This window comes from Mauremys mutica, chromosome 2 (genome assembly GCF_020497125.1).
Source record: "Mauremys mutica isolate MM-2020 ecotype Southern chromosome 2, ASM2049712v1, whole genome shotgun sequence".
Lineage (NCBI taxonomy): Eukaryota > Metazoa > Chordata > Testudines > Geoemydidae > Mauremys > Mauremys mutica.
In genome coordinates this window covers 169551898-169571555 of record NC_059073.1, presented here as the reverse complement: position 1 = coordinate 169571555, position 19658 = coordinate 169551898, and the positions used below count along the sequence as shown (strand labels likewise).

The following is a 19658-nucleotide window of genomic DNA, read 5'->3' as shown; positions in this document are numbered from 1 at the left end:
TGTTCTTTCACCACTGAGGGCTGCTCACCCGATACAGTGCTGCCCAGTGCAGCAATCTGGGAGCTCCTTGTCTGTGAAGACCAAGGCATAAAAAGCACTGAGTGCTTTAGCTTTTTCCACATCATCTGTCACTAGGTTGCCTCCACCATTCAGTAAGGGTCCGACACTTTCCCCCTTCTTCTTGTTTCTAACATACCTGTAGAAACCCTTCTTGTTATCCTTCACATCCCTTGCTAGCTGCAACTCCAATTGTGCTTTGGCCTTCCTGATTACACCTCTGCATGCTCAAGCAATATTTTTATACTCCTCCCTAGTCATCTGTCCAAGTTTCCACTTCTTTTAAGCTTATTTTTTTTGTTTAAGCTCACCAAAGATTTATCTGTTTAGCCAAGCTGGTCGCCTGCCATATTTGCTATTCGTTCTGCACTTTGGGATGGTTTGTTCCTGTTCCCTCAATAAGGCTTCTTCAAAATACAGTCAGATCTCCTGGAATCCTTTCCCCCTCATATTAGCCTCTCAGGGGATCCTGCCCATCAGTTCCCTGAGGGAGTCAAAGTCTGCTTTTCTGAAGTCCAGGATCCATATTCTGCTGCTCTCCTTTCTTCCTTGTGTCAGGATCCTGACCATGACCATCTCATGGTCACTGCTGCCCAAGTTGCCACCCACTTCTACTTCCCCTTCCAATTCTTCCCTGTGTGTGAGATCCTTCTGCTTACTTGGTTGAAGTTTTCTTATGATTTTCATTTGTAGCTTCATGTAGAGTCCTATTTGTAGGCCCATTTTAACACATCAGTAATCTAACTGAATAATGAAAGCATGAATAATTGACATGAGGTCAGCATATGAAAGAAAAGGTTGCAGCCTTCTTGCCAGGTACAAGCAGAAAAAGCACTCTTGGTAGTGGATGCCAGCTGGACTTCCATGAGCAACCAAGGATTTTATGTGATCCCCTGGTTATAAAATTGAATAAACAGCAGGTACTCTGTCCTTTAACTGATATACTGTAATTGATCTCTACCAGTTCTTCCAGTTGGCTTCCTTTTCCTATAGTAGAATGTTAGTGTTATGAACACCTTGGGAATGCAGGTTGTTCATAACTCTGAAATCTTCTTAATTCTGAACAAAATGTTGTGGTTGTTCTTTCGAAAGTTTACAACTGAACATTGAGTTAATACAGCTTTGAAGCAGAAGAAAAATGCTGCTTTTAGCCATCTTAATTCAAATGAAACAAGCACAGAAACAGTTTCCTTACCTTGTCAAATCTTTTTTTAACACTTTCCCTTTATTTTTAGTAGTTTATGTTTAACACAGTACTGTACTGTATTCAGTTTACACCTCTACCCTGATATAACGCTGTCCTTGAGAGCCAAAAATTCTTACCGCATTATAGGTGAAAATGCGTTATATCGAACTTGCTTTGATCCACTGGAGCATGCAGCCCTGGCCACCATACCCCCTGGAGCGCCGCTTTACCGCGTTATATCCGAATTCGTGTTATATTGGGTCACGTTATATTGGGGTAGAGGTGTATTTATTTACTTTTTGTTTCTGCTGCTGCCTGATTGCATACTTCTGGCGCCAAATGGTGTATGGTTGACTGGTCAGTTAGTAACTAAGGTTCTACAGTATTTCGATTTTATCCAAGTTGAGTTTGTTAGCTAATTCTCATCCTGGTCCCAGTTTTGGCTAGAATTATTAAATTATTCAACTTCAATGGCTGGGTCCAATGAATTTGAGGCATAGAGCTGTGGGTGTGTTTTATATCCTAGAGCAGGGATGAGCAAACTATGGCCCGCAGGCTGGATCTGGCCTGCGAGCTGTTTTAAGCTAGCCCACAAGCCACACCACACAGTTCGGCCCCGCTCTGGTGCTCCAGCGGGGGCGCTGGGTTGGGGCCGCACCACGTGGTATGGTTCTGATCCGGCGCTCAAGCTGGGGCACTGGGGCGAGGCTGCACCACGCTGTTCCTGGAAGCCGTGGCAGGGGCCCACTCTGGCTCCTACACACTCCAATGGGAGCTGGAGGAGTGGTGCCTGTGGATGGGGCAGCGTGCAGAGCTGCCTGGCCATGCCTATGCATAGGAGCCGGAGAAGGGACATGCCACTGCTTCCGGGAGCCGCTTGAGGTAAGCACCACTTGAAGCCTGCACCTTCTAAGCCTTTCCCCACACCCCAACCCCCTGCCCCAGCCCTGATCCCCCTCCCACTCTCCAAACCCCTCGATCCCAGCCCAGAGCATCCTCCTGCACCCCAAACTTCTCATCCCCAGCCCCACCCCAGAGCCCGCACCCCTTCCCACACCCCAAACCCAATTTTGTGAGCATTCATAGTCCACCATAAAATTTCTAGTCCCCGATGTGGTCCTTGGGCCAAAAATTTTGCCCACCCCTGTCCTAGAGGCATCACAATTCATATGGGCCTCATGTACATATTGAACAAGAGAGATGACAGAATAAAAAAAACACCGTGGAACACTGCATGGGGGAGTTGTTGGAGCAGATGAGCAATTGCTCAATACTACTCTATCTGGTGGAAACAGAAACAAAGCCACTGAAGCAATTCTGTCTACCCCTTCCATGGTTCCAGGGCAATACTAATCAATGGCAAATGGTAAAAGGCTAAAGGTACCAACTGTCAATTGAGATTAGATGGGGCTCAGAAGTGCTCTGGCCATACCCCTTTTCATCGCAGGCATGCCCAGGCTGGTCCTGTAGAAGCCAATAATGTTTACTTGCCAGCTGAGAGCTCCCCAACACTGGAAGTTTTTTGAAGCTCCAACCAATTGTAAACTTAGCTTTTGTCTACACTAGCACTTTTTTTTGGCAAAACTTTTGTCAGTCAGGGGTGTGAAAAAACCACCTCCCTGATCAACATAAGTTTAACTGACAAAAACGCCAGTGTGGAGAGCATCTCCCACTGACGTAGCTAATGCTGCTTCTTGGGTGTGATTTGATTATGCTGGCAGGAGAGCTCTCTCGCTGGGATAGAGCAGCTACACAGGAGACCTTACAGAGGCACAGCTGCCTGTCAGGTCTGTAGTGTAGACATAGCCTTAGCAATTTATTTTGAATGAGCACAACAGTCTGAATATTTATAAAACATATTCTACTTATAGATTCAAATAGGTATTGGCACATTCTTCAGCTAAATACAGGTACTTCCTTCTGTTCACTTTTAGATGAACTGACCTGATTAATTTGTGTCTCAGTATTAAGGAGTAAATCTAATTTTCAGATAAAGGAGGTGATAATTATCTCAGTAATTGGATTTCTTTCTGTGTAGTCTCATGGGTTTCATTATTCTTTGTCCCCTCTCATTTTTTCTTAATCTAATTTTATAATTTTGTTTTGTGATTTGGTAGCTGAAGCTGAATTTTCATGGAAGGAGTACAAAGAGCTTATCTTCAAAATTAATTGTAACAAAGTGCTGATTAAGATTTTTTGGATTTTTTTCTAACTGAGATTACTTGGGGGTCTATAATACAATGACAATGGAATAATGTCATTCAAAAATAAATTCAGTTACTGAGTTTACTGACATATTTCAGAAACTCTAGGGGTTCATAAATCTTATTAAATGAAGGCTTCCACCCAGAACAACAGATGAATTTCTTTTAAAATATCTTAATAAGAACTATATGAAACTGAATTGATTTATCAATATGAAGATTGTAGTTTTAATGAATTGTTTCAATGTAATGCATTTTATTTTTTTATCTTTAAAAGAAAATATGATCTAGAACAGTGTTTCTCAACCTGGTAGGTTAGCACCTCTGTAAAGAGCACAGGATAGAAGAGAGGAACACTACTCTGGTCATTATCCACAATGTGATCATATTAAACTACTAGAATTGTACAAAAATTAAGTATGGATATCACTTCTGATTTTTTTATTTTAACCAATACTGATAAAATACCCCTGATATAGACAGATAAAATATGAAATCTGTACTTGTCCAATAAACACTGAAAAAGGTCCAGAAATGGTTAATTATATCTATGGATGTACAGCTTGTCTACAGAGCAGTAGTATACGGGAGTGTGATTATTAAAGTACATTAATGTGTTGGCATTAATTCGTCTGTGTAGACTGTGCTTTTGCACAGAAGGGACTATTACAAAGAGATTATTCATTACATTAATATATACTGTATACTGTAATATTATACTGTGTATAATATACATTATTCATTACAGTATATACAAAGAGATAGCCCTAAACCCCCGATTTTTGACATCTATATAAAATTCAAAAATTGCTAAAAATAACCCTCCCCAAAACAGGATGAATAAACTCAGAAAAACAGAAGCTTTAAGTATGGCATAGCACATAGCATTGGTCTGATTATTTACTTACAATAAAACAGCTCAAAGTTTTCTTTTAAAAAGTCATTGCTTTGTCATAACCTGGCAGAATTTGAAGCCAGATATAAAAATAACAATTTTAGGGAAGACTTGCTCAATTTGCATTCCTAAAAGATTCTCGGTATTTTACAAAAGTATTCTCTGTAGGCATCTATCCTGTGCTCTGAGTACCTATCCTATAAATTAAAATACACAACAGGATGGAATGTAAAGGACAACTAATACACATACAAATAAATATTCACTAGACCATTATTGTACAAATGGTGCATTGTGGGAAGGTCTAGATGGATTTTGTGTGCCACGAAGGTCTAAGCCCATGCTCTCACTTCCTACAGGCAGCAGCACACAGGAAGCACTTCTGGGGCATGGGTAGGGCAGGATAGGCTGCTGAATGTCCAATTACTGGCTCCAGCCCCTTCTCCCACACAGACCAGACCGCACTCTCACTTCTCCTGGGCAGCAAGAGCAGTGTGGAGAAAGTAGCCAGAGCCAGCAAGTGGACAATCAGCCATAGGGTTCCCAACTGTCTAATCACACAAACCCAAACACCCTTACCCTACCCCTGCCCAAGGCCCCATACCTGCCCCACCCCATCTCCAAGGCCCCACCCCTGCTCACTCCAGCCCCCATCCTTACATTACTCACTTCCCCCACCCTCACTCACTTTCACCAGGCTGGGGCAAGGGGTTGGGGTGTGGGAGGAGGTTCAGGGTGTGGACCCTTGGAGGAGTTTGGGTGTGGGAAGGGGCTCAGGGCTGGGACAGGGGGTTGTGGTGCGGGAAGGGGCTTGGGGTGCAGGCTCCGGCCAGGCGGTGCTTACCTTGGGTGACTCCTGGAAGTAGTGGCATGTCTGGTAGTGTCTCATAGGTTCAGGGGCAGCCATGTGGCTCTGTGTACTGCCCCTGCCTGCAGGCACTACCTCCACAGCTCCCATTGGCTACAGTTCCCCATTCCTTGCCAATGGGAGCTGCGGAGTCAGCTCTCAGGGTGGGAGCAGCGCACAGAGACCCCGTGGCCATGCCTCCTCCTAGGATCCTCTGCTGGACATGTCGCTGCTTCTGGGAGTGGTGCAGAGCCAGGGCAGACAGGGAGCCTGCCTTAGGCCCACTGTGCCACTGGACTTTTAGCAGCTTAAAATCTCCCAGATTGGCTTCAGTAGCCTCCAGGAGATAAAGCCTGAGTCTGGGAGACTCCCGGTCACGCTGGGAGGGTTGGCAACTCTAATCAACCACCTGGGAATGATCGCAGCCCAGCCATGGGGAAAGAGAAGGGCCAGCTGGGACTGCAATAGGGAAAGGGCAGGGATAGGACAGCAATAGCAAGAAGGCTGGGGTAGCCGAGCAGGGGGCTTGGGCTGGGAAGGGTGGAGCAGGAGGCAGGGATGGGTAATAGTGGATCCCCAAAAAAGACAAAATGCGGTTGGAAGGTCACCTTAGTAAGAAGTTTGGGAACCACTGCACTTGACTCATTCAGCCGTCAGCCCATCCCGTCTTACGAAGCACAAGAAAAAGAGTGAGCTTTGCAACATACCTCTGAGCTAGCAAATTAGACAATGCCAGATCAAGATCAGAAGTGCATTCCAAAGTTAAGGAAACTTCATGGAGGACACCCTGCCAACAGGCTTTCTGTCATTTAATCAAGTGGGCTCCTGTTGAAGTGCCTGTGCTGATCTTAGTTGTGACAGTATGACATGGGGGAAGAGGTGATCTCTCAGGTGACTAAATCCAAAACTATTTAGGGATTGATTGATCAAAACTGATTCCTTGAATTCCACCCAAAAGCTTATTAGAAGCCAATGTGGATCCCAGATCTTAGAATGCCTGTTTAATGTGTTTCCAACATGTAACTGATGAATAAATTAATCATTAGCTTACACTTCTTATAGTTCTAAGGGACAGCCTAATGTACAGTGCATGATAGTTGAAGTCTAATATTGAGGTGACAAAACATGGATAATTATGACAAGGACCTCTTCTCATGAGGCACAGATGGAAAAAAAGCTCTCTTGGCCACGTCAAGGAGCAAAGTAGAATCTAATAACACACTCAAATTTATGCAGCTATGTTATTGAGGCAGTGTGCCCTTTATTTATAAGAGATGCCATAATAAATTCCTCAGTCTTTCAGCAGCTTTTCCCAGCCCACCACCAATATCTCTTATCTTGTCTGGATTAAGTTTCAGACAGTAAATAGAGACTTAGTCCAGACATAAATCAAGAAGCCCCAATCCAAGCTTCGATTTCATTTTGACACTCGGTAATTAATTCCATATCTCCAGTTGAGTCAGTTTTGGAGACTTAGAGCTGATTGCCATTGACATGCTGAATGCCTTTACAGCACATGCATCCTTATTAAGCCTACCAGCAAACTCATATACACATTAAACAAGAGCTATGACAATATAGACCCTGTGGCACTGCTTGGGAGAAGATATTCTGGGCAAAAGAACAATTAAAATTAACCTTTGTTAAGATAAGAATGGAACAACTCAAGTGACGCTTCATCCACTTGTGCTATCATGTGCAAACAATTTAAGAAAAGCAGTGGTCTGAAAAGCTGCTAACAATAATAATCAGCACAAACATATTGTCTTTATCCATTGCTAGAAGTTAACACAACTAGTGCAGTTTCTACTCCATGCCCACAACTCAGTTGACTTGGAGGTAAGGAAATCAGAGGACTCTCAAAGCCCTCAGATTTGCACTGCTACAGCCTTCTCGACCTTCACCCTGAATCGGAGGTTGGATACTGGTCAATAGCTAAACTAGATTACACTAATTGAATCTATTTCCCCATGTTAAGTATCCTCACACCTTCTATGGGTCATCTCAATTATCACTTCAAAAGTTTTTTTTTTCTCTCCTGCTGATGATAGCTCATCTCAATTGATTGGCCTCTTACAGTTGGTATGGCTACTTCCACCTTTTCATGTATGTATAAATATCTTCTTGCTGTATATTCCAGTCTATGCATCCGATGAAGTGGGCTGTAGCCCATGAAAGCTTATGCTCAAATAAATTTGTTAGTCTCTAAGGTGCCACAGTACTCCTGTAAATTGTCGATACCAGAAGTTGCTTTCTTGAGCATTGGCCTCACAACAGTTTCTTAAAGAGCTCCTGGCATCCTTCTCCATTTTCCAGAAATGCTGGCTATCTCAACCTATAATGGACCCAGTACCTCTCTACAGGCCTTCACCAACCAACAAGGTTATGCAAACAATGGCCAGCAATAGCCCACACCAAGCATTACTTATTATCGAATACTGAACAAAGTGACTCAAACACTGTGTTACTCATAGTCCATTCCCCCTTAAGAAACAAAGACTTCTGTGTGCACAGAGTGATTTTAAAACTTGGGTTTTACAGTTATCATAGCACCTTGTTCATTCATTGGGTTGAGAGAGTAATACAATGTTCCTTGATGTCATATTCCAGTGTACAGCATCTTATTGGTGCTTTAGTGCAGCGATTAACTATGGTATTTATAATTATTTCCTTTAATATATTCCCACATGTAATCTTCAATTTCTTATTTTTAATAGAATATTAAATCCTTAATGGGAGTAGAAAAGACCAAAGGATTTTGCCAAATCGTGGTATCTCCCAGTTTTAGAGATGGAATGTCCCATTTGATTCAGTCTGCTGGTCTGGGAGGGATGACACATAATACAGTCCTGATGGCCTGGCCACAGTCATGGAAACAGACCGATAATCCTTTCTCATGGAAAAATTTTGTTGGTATGTATTCTCTTAGTTTTATTTATGCCATTTTAATGAAAATATATAATGGTAATGTATTTTAAATGTTATTTTGCAAGTTTGTTACCTGGAAAAACAAATGTAAGAGATTTATATGTAGTTCTACTGTAAGATCTACTCAAAATAGTAGGCTGATGTTAGTCCCATTGAGGTCAATGAAAACTGGTGGGTGCTCAGCACTTTTGAAAATCAACACACTTTATTTAGATGTCAAAATATTGACTTCAAAGCCTAACTTTAGGCTCCTATTTTTGACAGTTTGGACATAAATAATTATAAAATTGGCCCCTTCTTATTCAAGAAATTTACTTCTTGTGTGCATTCAAATTCTTACCAAATTCTTTTATCAGCCTTTACTCCTTTTAGCCTGCTGAGCCAATACGAATAAGAAGGTGAAGCAAATGGATTTTGTTCTTTCTTGTGTATTATCAGTTGAATTGATTATTAAATTCTAGAGCTGGCAAAAAAAACCAAACAGACTTTTTTTCAGTAAATAAAATGTATATTCTTTATTGGAGCATTTCTAAGCAAAACAACTCTTTGATTTAAAATTAAAAATTGTAAGTTTCATTTTGATTCAAGTTACAAAATATATTTTTTAAAACATTTTTTCTCTTTCTTTCTGATTTTTTGCCATTGAATAAATGATGTCTAGGATTTTTTGGGTTCACTTTTTCTTCTTTTCTCATTTTGCAGCTCTGTAAACTTTTCAAATTAGAGAAATTTTGAGAAGGAAAAAGAAAAAAAAGAGAGGAATAGGTGTTGGAGGGGACTTGAACATTATTCATTTTATTGCACCAAATGATAAAAGGAGACAAAAATGGAAAAAAAGAGGGAAAAATTAAAATATGAAATTTCAAAAAAAAATTATCAACAATTCTAATGAAAATTTTCAATTAGAAACAAAATAAAAAGTTTAATTTAATTTTGTTCTGAAATTTCCACTCTAAAATTTTTGGTCAAAATATATTTTTTAACAAAGAAAACCACAATTTCACATACTCTGACCTGTGAGAATCATGGTTAGTGTATGAGTAGTCACAACAGACTATACTTATGCACTGAAGCAGACAGAAATGTTTGTTGCCTTTCCAATTTGAAAATCCTAGTCTGTTAATTTATGTTAAAGTTTGTACTGCATTGCCTCTTATTTTTTGTACATTGTTTAACTGCACTGTTTTTGACATTCAATAAATTTCTGTTTCTGGAGAATTAAATTATCTTTGTTAGTTTACAACCCATATTGCAGAATGCATACAAATACTCAAAGCACCCAGCACTTGTAAATGTAAAGCACCACAGAACTCCTAGTTCAAGAAAACAGACAGTCCAATATTTATAACTGTACAGCATAATCCATAGTTTCAGTAAAACATCTAGTCAAATTTATAAATGTACCGCAATCATAATTCCTAACAGCGCTCAAAACTCCTGGCCCAGAAACCACTGCAACACAGAACAATGGCTGACTGTTGAAGTGTTCTTTGAAAACTTTCTTCAATTGCACAGTTCCTTGTTAAGCACTTGTAACAGCCCTCATGTCTCACTGTTCAAAATCAACAGACAGCTGCTCCACCTCTGCTCTCCACCCTGCAGCAGCTTTTCCCCATTTTGCCTCACAGATATTATGCAGGACACAATAGGCAGCTATCCAGTGGGATATTTTTGTCACTGAGATCCATTGTATTGAGTAAACACCTTCAGTCTATTAAAAGCACTTTCAACTGTCATTCTGAACCTGCTGAGATAGTAGCTGAATCATTGCTTGGTGCTGTTCAGGTAGCCAGCCTACAGCTTCATGAGCCAGGGAAACAAGGGATAGACTGGGTCCCCTGAATCACTATTGTCATTGCCATATTGTCGGTGGTAGTCTGCCAGTTGGGAAAGAACGTCCCTGCTTGCAGCTTTCTGACCAGTCCTGTGTTTTTAAAGATGCAAGCACATCTTCCCTGACCAGTCCACAGTGATATTGGTGAAGTATCCCTGGTGATCCACCGAAACTTGCATATCCATAGAAAAATAGACATTTATTTTGATGTACTCTGTGCCAATGTAGGATGTGTGTGCCATCTATCACCCTGCCGCAATTTGGGACCCCAGTTGCTGCAAATTCATTCCCTCTGTCCTACACATTGTTAAGAGTCACAGTCCTGCGCGGTAATAGCCCACATGACAACAATCATCACTGTAGATTTTCCAACTCCAAAATGATTTCCCACTGACCAGTAGCAATCCAGCATTGCAAGCTTCCAGAGTGCAATCACCACTGGCTTCTCCACTGTCAATGGAGCTCTCAATTTTAGTGTCCCTGTTCTGCAGTGTTGTGGTGTGCTCAGCACATAGATCTGAGGATGTGGCCTTTCGCATCTGCAGTTTGTCATTCCACACCCAAATTATGATGTGAACCCATCAGTCAGTGCTCATTTCTCAGGCCCAGAAGTGACACTCCACTGTCAGCATGAACTCCATCAACAATCTTGAATTGTTGTTTGCTGTGTGTCCCTGAGCAAACTGTTTTTGGAGAAATCATCATATCCCCCATTCTTGCAGTACTTCTTGTGGGTCTGCAAATACCGGAGAATTGTGTGTCCTGTATTTCCAGTGTTTGAGAGACTAGTGCAGACCTCTGTGGGACTCCATGTGTCTGTCAAAGATGATGGACACCAAAAAGTGCTGAGTGAGTTTGTGGGAAATTTTTTTAAAAGCACAAAAATTATGGGATATGAATAGCATTATGGGATGGAAAAAGTTGCATGCTGGAAACTTAACTCCTAGCTCCCAGAGATCTTTGGGCAAGTCATTTCTGTCCAACAACACATTGCAAAAATGTCCTAAAAGGCATTATGGCAGATGGTGGCACATGGTACACTGATACCTACCTGTGATGAACTGCATTATACATTGGCACAAGCATTCCTAGTGAGTACACACAGTGCCAACACAAGCAGCCAATTATGCACGAGTGATATACAAATTTTGACAGCTGAATGCTGACATAACTTGCATCAACACAAATGTGTAGTGTAGATGTGGCCTGTAGCTACATACATTTATTTAAGCAGTTATATAGCTTAACATACATTCTTTTATGTTTTAAATCTTTTTATTTTAGAAAATGGTGAATGACACATTTCTTATTTACTAGATGATTATTAAATTTTTACTCATGATTTGTGTCAAGCTGCTTCTGAATGGAAATTGGAATTCAATTTAAAATGAACAAAAACATGATTTCCAAATGTTTTTATTAGTTAACTAAAACTATCTTAAGTGTGTTGAATACAAAAGAAGAAAAAGTAAGTTTGTCAGAACATGCTTTGCATTGAAAACTAACTGGTTTATTAAACAAAGTATTATCTTTAGTTAGTGAACTGAACTAATTGTTTCTGGTCATCATGTCCTTCAAGATTTTTGAACTAGATGATCTCATCCTCTTGCACCTAGTTTATATTCAGAGATTAGAAGAGAGAAACAAGTATTCCTGCTTTTTCAACTTCCAGTTAATTTCTCAACTTTGAACTGATCTAGCTGAAAAACTGAAAAGAAAGATAGCATTCTCTCTGCACCTGTGGAAGAGGATACTACTGTTAAAGCTGATTTAACACTTCAACAAACTCTGTTTCCAGGTGCTTAGCCAGAGACTTCCACCAGGTCTGTGGTCTGACTTTCTTTAAAACTTCAGCAGCACACATATACTATGTCAATGCTCTTTTTAAATTTAATTTACATTATTTTAAGTTAAGATATTAATATAGGTTGGCATATTTTCAGACTTCAAATAGGTTTATTTTTCAAAGAAAAATGTATTTAAATTAAATAAAGAAATTTGATTTAAATTAAAATATCAATTTTGAAAAAATCATTAATTTGTATCCACCTTGTGTGGATCTGGATGTGTGAGATTGCTGTCTTTGCTTCCTCTCTTAAGCAGGATCAGCTTTTAACCAAAGTTATCCTCTTTCACAATAGTGGCATTGTGGATTTTGGCCATCTAATAGTCTTCTTCAGCAACTCCCAATTTTCATTCAAATGTTCTGATTTCAGATACAGTCCGAGAAACAACAGCGGCACAACAAGCTCTACTGGTCGCTAAAAACATTGATTTGTTTCCAACAAATCAAGAGCGCTTTTCTGAAGGGAACGTAGATGTGTGGTGGATTGTTCATGATGGTGGCATGCTGATGTTGCTTCCTTTCCTGCTTCGACAGCACAAGGTACAGTATATGACTCAAAAAGGGAAATCTTGTCTTAGAAAATGAACAGAAATGACTTTTCTTTCACTAAGCATTACATAAAATTACTAAATAAATTCTTATATACTCTTTTACTTAGCTGTTTAAAGGATTGTGAACAGAAGGGGCAAAAATTATTTCTATGTTTGTCATATAAAATGCCTTTCCCCTTAAATAGGTGTGGAGAAAATGCAAAATGCGTATCTTCACTGTTGCCCAAATGGATGACAACAGTATTCAAATGAAAAAGGACCTTCAGATGTTTTTGTATCATCTTCGACTTAATGCTGAAGTAGAGGTTGTTGAAATGGTAAGCTCCTGTATATTTTACCTGTTACCTGAAAATCTTGAACTAAACTTAGAGGTTCTTCCTCAGACTCCTGGTATTTCCTTTGCCTAATGACATTTGGAGGGCAAACTAAGTAAGGGATCGTAGTATTTGGCCTAAAATGGCAAGAAAAGCAAAATTTAATGGTCCTACAGCAATGTTAACTCAACCACATAATGCAACCTATATATTTTATGGTGTATTTTTTACAATATAAGCAGTAATAAGTCAGTTTAATACACACATTCAAATACTGCATGTATGCAATATGGTTGAGTTAAGGTTGCATATTGTACCTTAACACGTGTGTTTTCTGAATAAATTTGTTAGTCTCTAAGTTGCCATAAGTGCTCCTGTTCTTTTTTTGGATACAGACTAACACGGCTGCTACTCTGAAACCTACTTTCTGACTGTGATTTTAACTGGGCAGCCTTAATATTGCATTACCATAAATTTTTGTATTTCATTTCCTAGTTACAAAATACTCAAAACTAAGAAAAGAGAGAATTCATGTTGCCTGTGCAATCTCAATTTGACCCCCTTGTATGTATGCTTTATGATACAGGTTTTAACTACATTATCACAAACTATTTTTCCATAAGACCCCACCTCATTCAGTGCACAAGATGGAAAGCTTTCACTGAATGAGCAGCTATTCAAAATTTTGTTTTATCCACAGAGTTTAATGTGTGACCCCTGTTTTGTTCACTGTACACTATTCAAATCCTATTATGAATACAGAATTATGAATTTCCTCAGAGCCTTTTCTTTGGCACTGATTAGAATAAGTATTGAAGTGCTTCAGAAACATAAATTAATTTTCATAATACCCCATGAGACTAGGGCTATTATCCCCATTTATAAATTCAGGCACAAAGAAATAAAGGCAAACATTGTCAAAAGCGTCCACTAAATTTGGGTGCCCAATCTGAGATGATTATGGCCTCATTTTTAAGTGATTTTAGTATTGTATAGCACTTTATATGATCAAAGCACACCTCCAATTGACTTCAGCTGTAGCTGAATGTTCAGAGCTTCTGGAAATCAGGCCCCAGATACTTCATTTTGGGCTAAAAAAAAAAGAGGAACACACAATTAGTGACACCTGTGAAAAGTTGGGTCTACATAACATGCCTAGTATAGGAATTCACTGGCATAGATGAGGATTTGAAACCAATTCTCCAGGGCAGCATTCAGTTGCCTTAACCATAAGACCATTATTTCTTTTCCTGTAATCCCTTGCCTCACTGACTACACACCTTCCAATTTCTGCAACAAATGAGACAGGAGAACAAACAAAGAACAACAGTATGTGATCACTACACAAACAGGGGGCCGAATTAGGGTTGCATTGTCATAGTCAGGAAGGAGACATGCTGTAGTGTTCTGTATTAGAGTTTCTTAAGGGCTGATGGCTTCGTGCCCAGACATATTGAATTGCTGTAGGCCAGGCAGAAGGTGACAAAGATGAGTATATCTAAGGCCAAGTCATCATCCACCATGATGGGACAGAACAGACTGTTCTAGCCAACAGGAAATGATAGGAAGTTGTGGATGCTGCTGTGTGAGAACTTGTGATGAGCAAGGAATCCAAAAATAAGTTCATAGAATCTCAGGGTTGGAAGGGACCTCAGGAGGTCATCTAGTCCAACCCCCTGCTCAAAGCAGGACCAAACCCAACTAAATCATCCCAGCCAGGGCTTTGTCAAGCCTGACCTTAAAAACCTCTAAGGAAGGAGATTCCACTACCTCCCTAGGTAACCCATTCCAGTTCTTCACCACCCTACTAGTGAAAAAGTTTTTCCTAATGTCCAACCTAAACCTCCTCCTCTGCAACTTGAGACCATTACTCCTTGTTCTGTCATCTTCTACCACTGAGAATAGTCTAGATCCATCCTCTTTGGAACTCCCTTTCAGGTAGTTGAAAGCAGCTATCAAATCCCCCCTCATTCTTCTCTTCTGCAGACTAAACAATCTCAGCCTCTCCTCATAAGTCATGTGCTCCAGCCCCCTAATCATTTTTGTTGCCCTCCGCTGGACTCTCTCCAATTTATCCACATCCTTCTTGTAGTGTGGGGCCCAAAACTGGACACAGTACTCCAAATGAGGCCTCACCAGTGCTGAGTAGAGGGGAATGATCACATCCCTCGATCTGCTGGAAATGCCCCTACTTATACAACCCAAAATGCCATTAGCCTTCTTGGCAACAAGGGCACACTGTTGACTCATATTCAGCTTTTCGTCCACAGTAACCCCTAGGTCCTTTTCTGCAGAACTGCTGCCCAGCCATTCGGTCCCTAGTCTGTAACAGTGCATGGGATTCTTCCATCGTAAGTGCAGGACTCTGCACTTGTCCTTGTTGAACCTCATCATATTTCTTTTGGCCCAATCCTCTAATTTGTCTAGGTCCCTCTGTATCCTATCCCTACCCTCCAGCGTATCAACCACTCCTCCCAGTTTAGTGTCATCTGCAAACTTGCTAAGGGTGCAGTCCACACAGGGGCGGCTCTAGACCCCAGCGCGCCAAGCAGGCGCGTGGGGCGGCCCTTTCCCGGGGGGCGGCATTCGGCTCCGGTGGACCTGCCGCAGGCATGCCTGCGGGAGCTCAACCGGAGCCGCGGGAAGAGGGGACCCGCCGCAGGCATGCCTGCGGGAGGTCCACCGGAGCCCGGGACGAGCGGACCTGCCGCAGGCATGACTGCGGCGGGTCCCCACTTCCCGCGGCGCCGGGTTGGCTACCGCCGGCAAGCCTGCGGCCGGGCAATCGGAGCCGCGGGACCACGGCACCCGCCGCAGTCATGCCTGCGGCAGGTCCGCTCGTCCCGGGCTCCGGTCGACCTGCCGCAGGCATGCCTGCGGGAGCTCAACCGGAGCCGCGGGAAGAGGGGACCCACCGCAGGACCGGGGAAGGGCAGCGCAGCGCACCGCGCTGCTTGCGGCAGCCTGATTTCTAGAGCCGCACCATCCTCCAGATCGTTAATGAAGATATTGAATAATACCGGCCCCAGCACCGACCCTTGGGGCACTCCACTTGATACCGGCTGCCAACTAGACATGGAACCATTGATCACTACCCGTTGAGCCTGACCATCTAGCCAGTTTTCTATCCACCTTACCGTCCATTCATCCAGCCCATACTTCTTTAACTTGCTGGCAAGAATACTGTGGGAGACTGTGTCAAAAGCTTTGCTAAAGTCCAGAAATAGTACATCCACTGCTTTCCCCTCATCCACAGAGCCGGATGTCTCCTTTTCCAGCCAGTCCCATTCTGCCCCCCAACTCTGGCTCACAGTCTCCACATCCAGTCTCAGTATTTCCACCCCTACTCTCAGTCTCCCCACTAGAATCCTTGTCCTAATTCCCTTACTCCTTCCCACCCTAGGCTCCTTGTCCTGTCTCCTTCCAAGCCAATCTCCCTCTTCTCCACCTCCTTCTCAGTCCCAATCTACTACCTCCACCTCCCTCTCCCTCTTGTTCCTTCTGCATTCAGTCAGGCAGCTTCCTCCTCCATGATACCTGGGCCCACCAAAGGAAGCATTGAGGGCATAAGAGAGATTTTCTCCTTGCTCTCGGTTATAGTGCCCAATGGAGAGCAGGAGCAGGAATTGCAGGAAGTCCTTCTCAGCCCCTGAATCTCTGGGGTGGAGCATGTTCAGTCCCTCTGTGGCAATGGTGCATGTGCAGTCCAGTAAGGACATAGGAGCTGTGAGAGGATGGAGCATGCCTAGTACAGAAGGAATTTTCTGATAATCTAGCTGCCAAATTCTAAAAGAATGAGATTTTTCAAAGGTTTATAACTTGGCCAAATTTGGGCAGATTTTCACAGGAATGGGAAAGGCACATCCCTGATGACAGGGTGACACCTGTGCCAAATTTCAAGCCCCTGCTCCAAAGCATAGAAGAGCTAGAGCTTTTCAATGAAATGGTTGTAAGAATTTTCTTAACACAAGCAAAATGTATTTGGCTACCTATGCCAACCTATCATAAATAAAATAAAATTAGACAAAAACATTGACAAAAAGATTCACCGCCAACAAAGGAATCTCCTAGCTCTTAGTTTTAAATTCCCACTCAACATCAATGGTTTCTTGATCAAGGGTCTCTAACAATATTTTTTTTAAAAAATAACCTGTCATTTTACCCTCCCTCTGCCTCCCTCCACCCCAAGGAGGTATTTACCATCAGCTCCAAAAGTGTCTCCAAAACATTTTCCAATTAATTTTCACCAACATATAGGGGCATGGACCTAATTTAGAGGTGTCAGCTTCTCCATCACCTCAATGAGCAATGCCAGTGGAAAGTCAAGCAGAGAAGGCTCAATTTTTCCCTACTGGGGAGAGACAGAAATAACTATGTGTGGTTCCAAGCTATTTTAGCCACAAAATAATTTGAAGATTCCTTGAAGCAAAAATGCACAATCCTGTCCTCTAAGTAAGCAAATCCTGATTAAGCCAAGTGTTTACCACTTGAAACTGCTTCTTTAGTTAGAATTTTGCAGGTGCTTTGGTGGAGGTGAAGAAACAGAGCCACAGCAAAAGTTTGCAAAATTCTCTATGTTGCTATTGGTCAAAGTGTCAGCAAGACTTCCAACACCAGCAGTTTACCCATTTTCCTTCTTGGTTCATGAGTTGCAGGTCTCCACCGAGGATGAAGCTGCAGAGATGATACTTAAGAGCCACTCTCTGGTTATTCAAGGATAAAAAATTATTAGAATGTCTTAGAGGCCTCATTGGTAGTGTCGAAGAAAAACTCAGTTCTCGCTTTTTGTTTGGGTGCAGCAAAATCAAATTCTTTATTATTTCTCCAGTAATTACCATGGAGGGAGAGAGTGCCATAGGACACAGGGTCACCCCAGTCCTGGACAGGTCTCTCAACTGGTAAACAATTACATCAAGCCTTTATACCGTTGTTTCAGACAATTTCTAGCAATAATACAGACAGTAAAAAGCAACAAATACATTTTGTTTATACATAAGCTTTTCTGCTATCTCACTAGAAAAACAAGACTGCAAGACTGCATATTGCAAGGTCGTAATAACTTTCACACAATTCACTCTGTCTTACATTATCTTGCTTCCTCACGTCAGCAGGGTCACAGTTAACCTAACTCATGCTAACTAACATTCATTAAGATCTCTTCAAAACCTTGTTAATTATTTACTGGCTTCCACACTCCCCCCTTTTGTACTTCTAGTACAACAAACAATTTCAACTCTCAATTCGCATGAAACCATGGACTTCAGATTCTACAGCAAACATGTCAACCGTCATGGGACGTAATGACAATGCATGATTAGAATGAACATGAAAGGTATTGCTATTCTTACGTTATTTACAACAACAACAACAATAATATAATCCTAAATTAACTAACAACACTACAAACAATAACAATCCTATAGGAATAATATAATGGGGCTGTTGTACAATCGTGAACACAAAGCACAAAACATCATACCTAGTACACAAAGTAAACACTCTATAAGCTGTATGAAAGGCATTCCTTCCATCTTGATATATATTCTAAAGCATGGGAATTTGCCCTTGCAATTCAGAGATACTTTGAACCTTTGGTAACAATGAAAGCAAATTTTGAAACCGATCAGGCATTATTCTAGTCCAATCAAAATATACCTAAAATCTAAGAGCTACCTGCAACATTCTATCTGTATTCTATCTGTATTCTATCTGCATTCTATCTGCAGGCCAGTAAATGATATAATTGCCTGCAGCAGTGGTAAGATCAATATGTATATCTTGTCAGGTGTTATTCTAGGGGTACTGTCTATAAATCAGGTAGGTATACCAGGTGGTCTAATTTCCCAGATGTCTCGGTAAATAATTCAGTTCCACATGCATCCTCCCCATGGACCCAGCAGGATTCGGTATGTGGGAGCCCACACCCCCTAACTGGTCCATATGCTCGGAAGGAGCACTGTGAATGTCCACACTTCCATCCAGAAAGTGTCCAAGTATGTCTTCATGACCACAGATCAGATGGTACTCCTGACGTGTCTGTAAGGGCAGTGGGCCAAGTCTGGTCCAGATCCCACTGCAATGCCTTCCCAGCCTCAGTGATATTCAATACCATCTCTGTCAGTCTCCTTCTGGGTCATAGAACTAAGGGTGGAAATGACATGTAACTCACCAACTTCAGCCTGTACTTAAGATAGCTGAGCTCCAAAAATAAGACTAGTGGCCTTTTCTAGTTGCCCCAATTTCTTATCATGTTCGTGGCCTTTAAAAATAGTCCAAACGGCTACTACACTATTGGCTCCAGCCCACAGTGATCTGGTCAATTCCCTTTTTGTCCAGAGGAAATAACCCATGCCTTTTATTGTGCTAATCTAATGGCAGCCCCTTGTGAGCAATCTGGGTATGTAGAAAACTGGATAAGGGCAATGTCAGTTAAAATCCAATTAGGGAGGGCAATACATACTGAAGGATTTATCCAGAACACAGGGCGCAGCCTGTAGAATAAACCCCAAAATCCAATTAATACCACAGTCCCAAGCATGGGTCCCACAAATTTCTTCCTGCCAGTATGTAATTCTTTGTTTCTTCACCAGGGTCAGTTCTCAATGTCCTTTTCAGTCAGGAATTCCTGGACTTTGGCAATGTCAGTGGAGTGAGTGCTTCTTCTTCTTTCCCAAAACAATCAAGGTTTAGCATCCTACAGGGGAGAGGTTTCCAGCACATATCACCCTGTAATAGCTGTGCTTTTTCTAGAAAAGTCTAAAGGCACAGTTGGTCTGTCAGTGGACAAGGGAGCTTTTTCCCTGCTGTCCAGAAGCACAGTAGAACTAGAAGAAAGAATAGGCTAATCATCAATAGGAAAATTCTTCTGATGTGGAGGGGTCTTTTTGCAGTGAGAATCCTGGGTCCAAGCAGTCAGTCTGTGGCACTTCACAGCGGTGTCGGTAGTCAGCAGGACTTGGAAAGGGCCTTTCCAGCATGGAGCCAAGGCAGTCTTTC

General features: G+C 41.7%; 1 protein-coding gene across 1 annotated transcript in view; it reads left to right on the top strand.

The window, feature by feature from the left end:
* The window catches only part of SLC12A7 (solute carrier family 12 member 7), a 324493-nt gene that overhangs the window by 260273 nt on the left and 44562 nt on the right, over nt 1-19658 (top strand). Inside the window, exons 18-20 of the mRNA XM_045005934.1 lie at nt 7907-8102; nt 12168-12337; nt 12534-12665. Coding sequence (XP_044861869.1) covers nt 7907-8102; nt 12168-12337; nt 12534-12665 — 498 coding nt within the window. The remainder of the gene's footprint in view (nt 1-7906; nt 8103-12167; nt 12338-12533; nt 12666-19658) is intronic.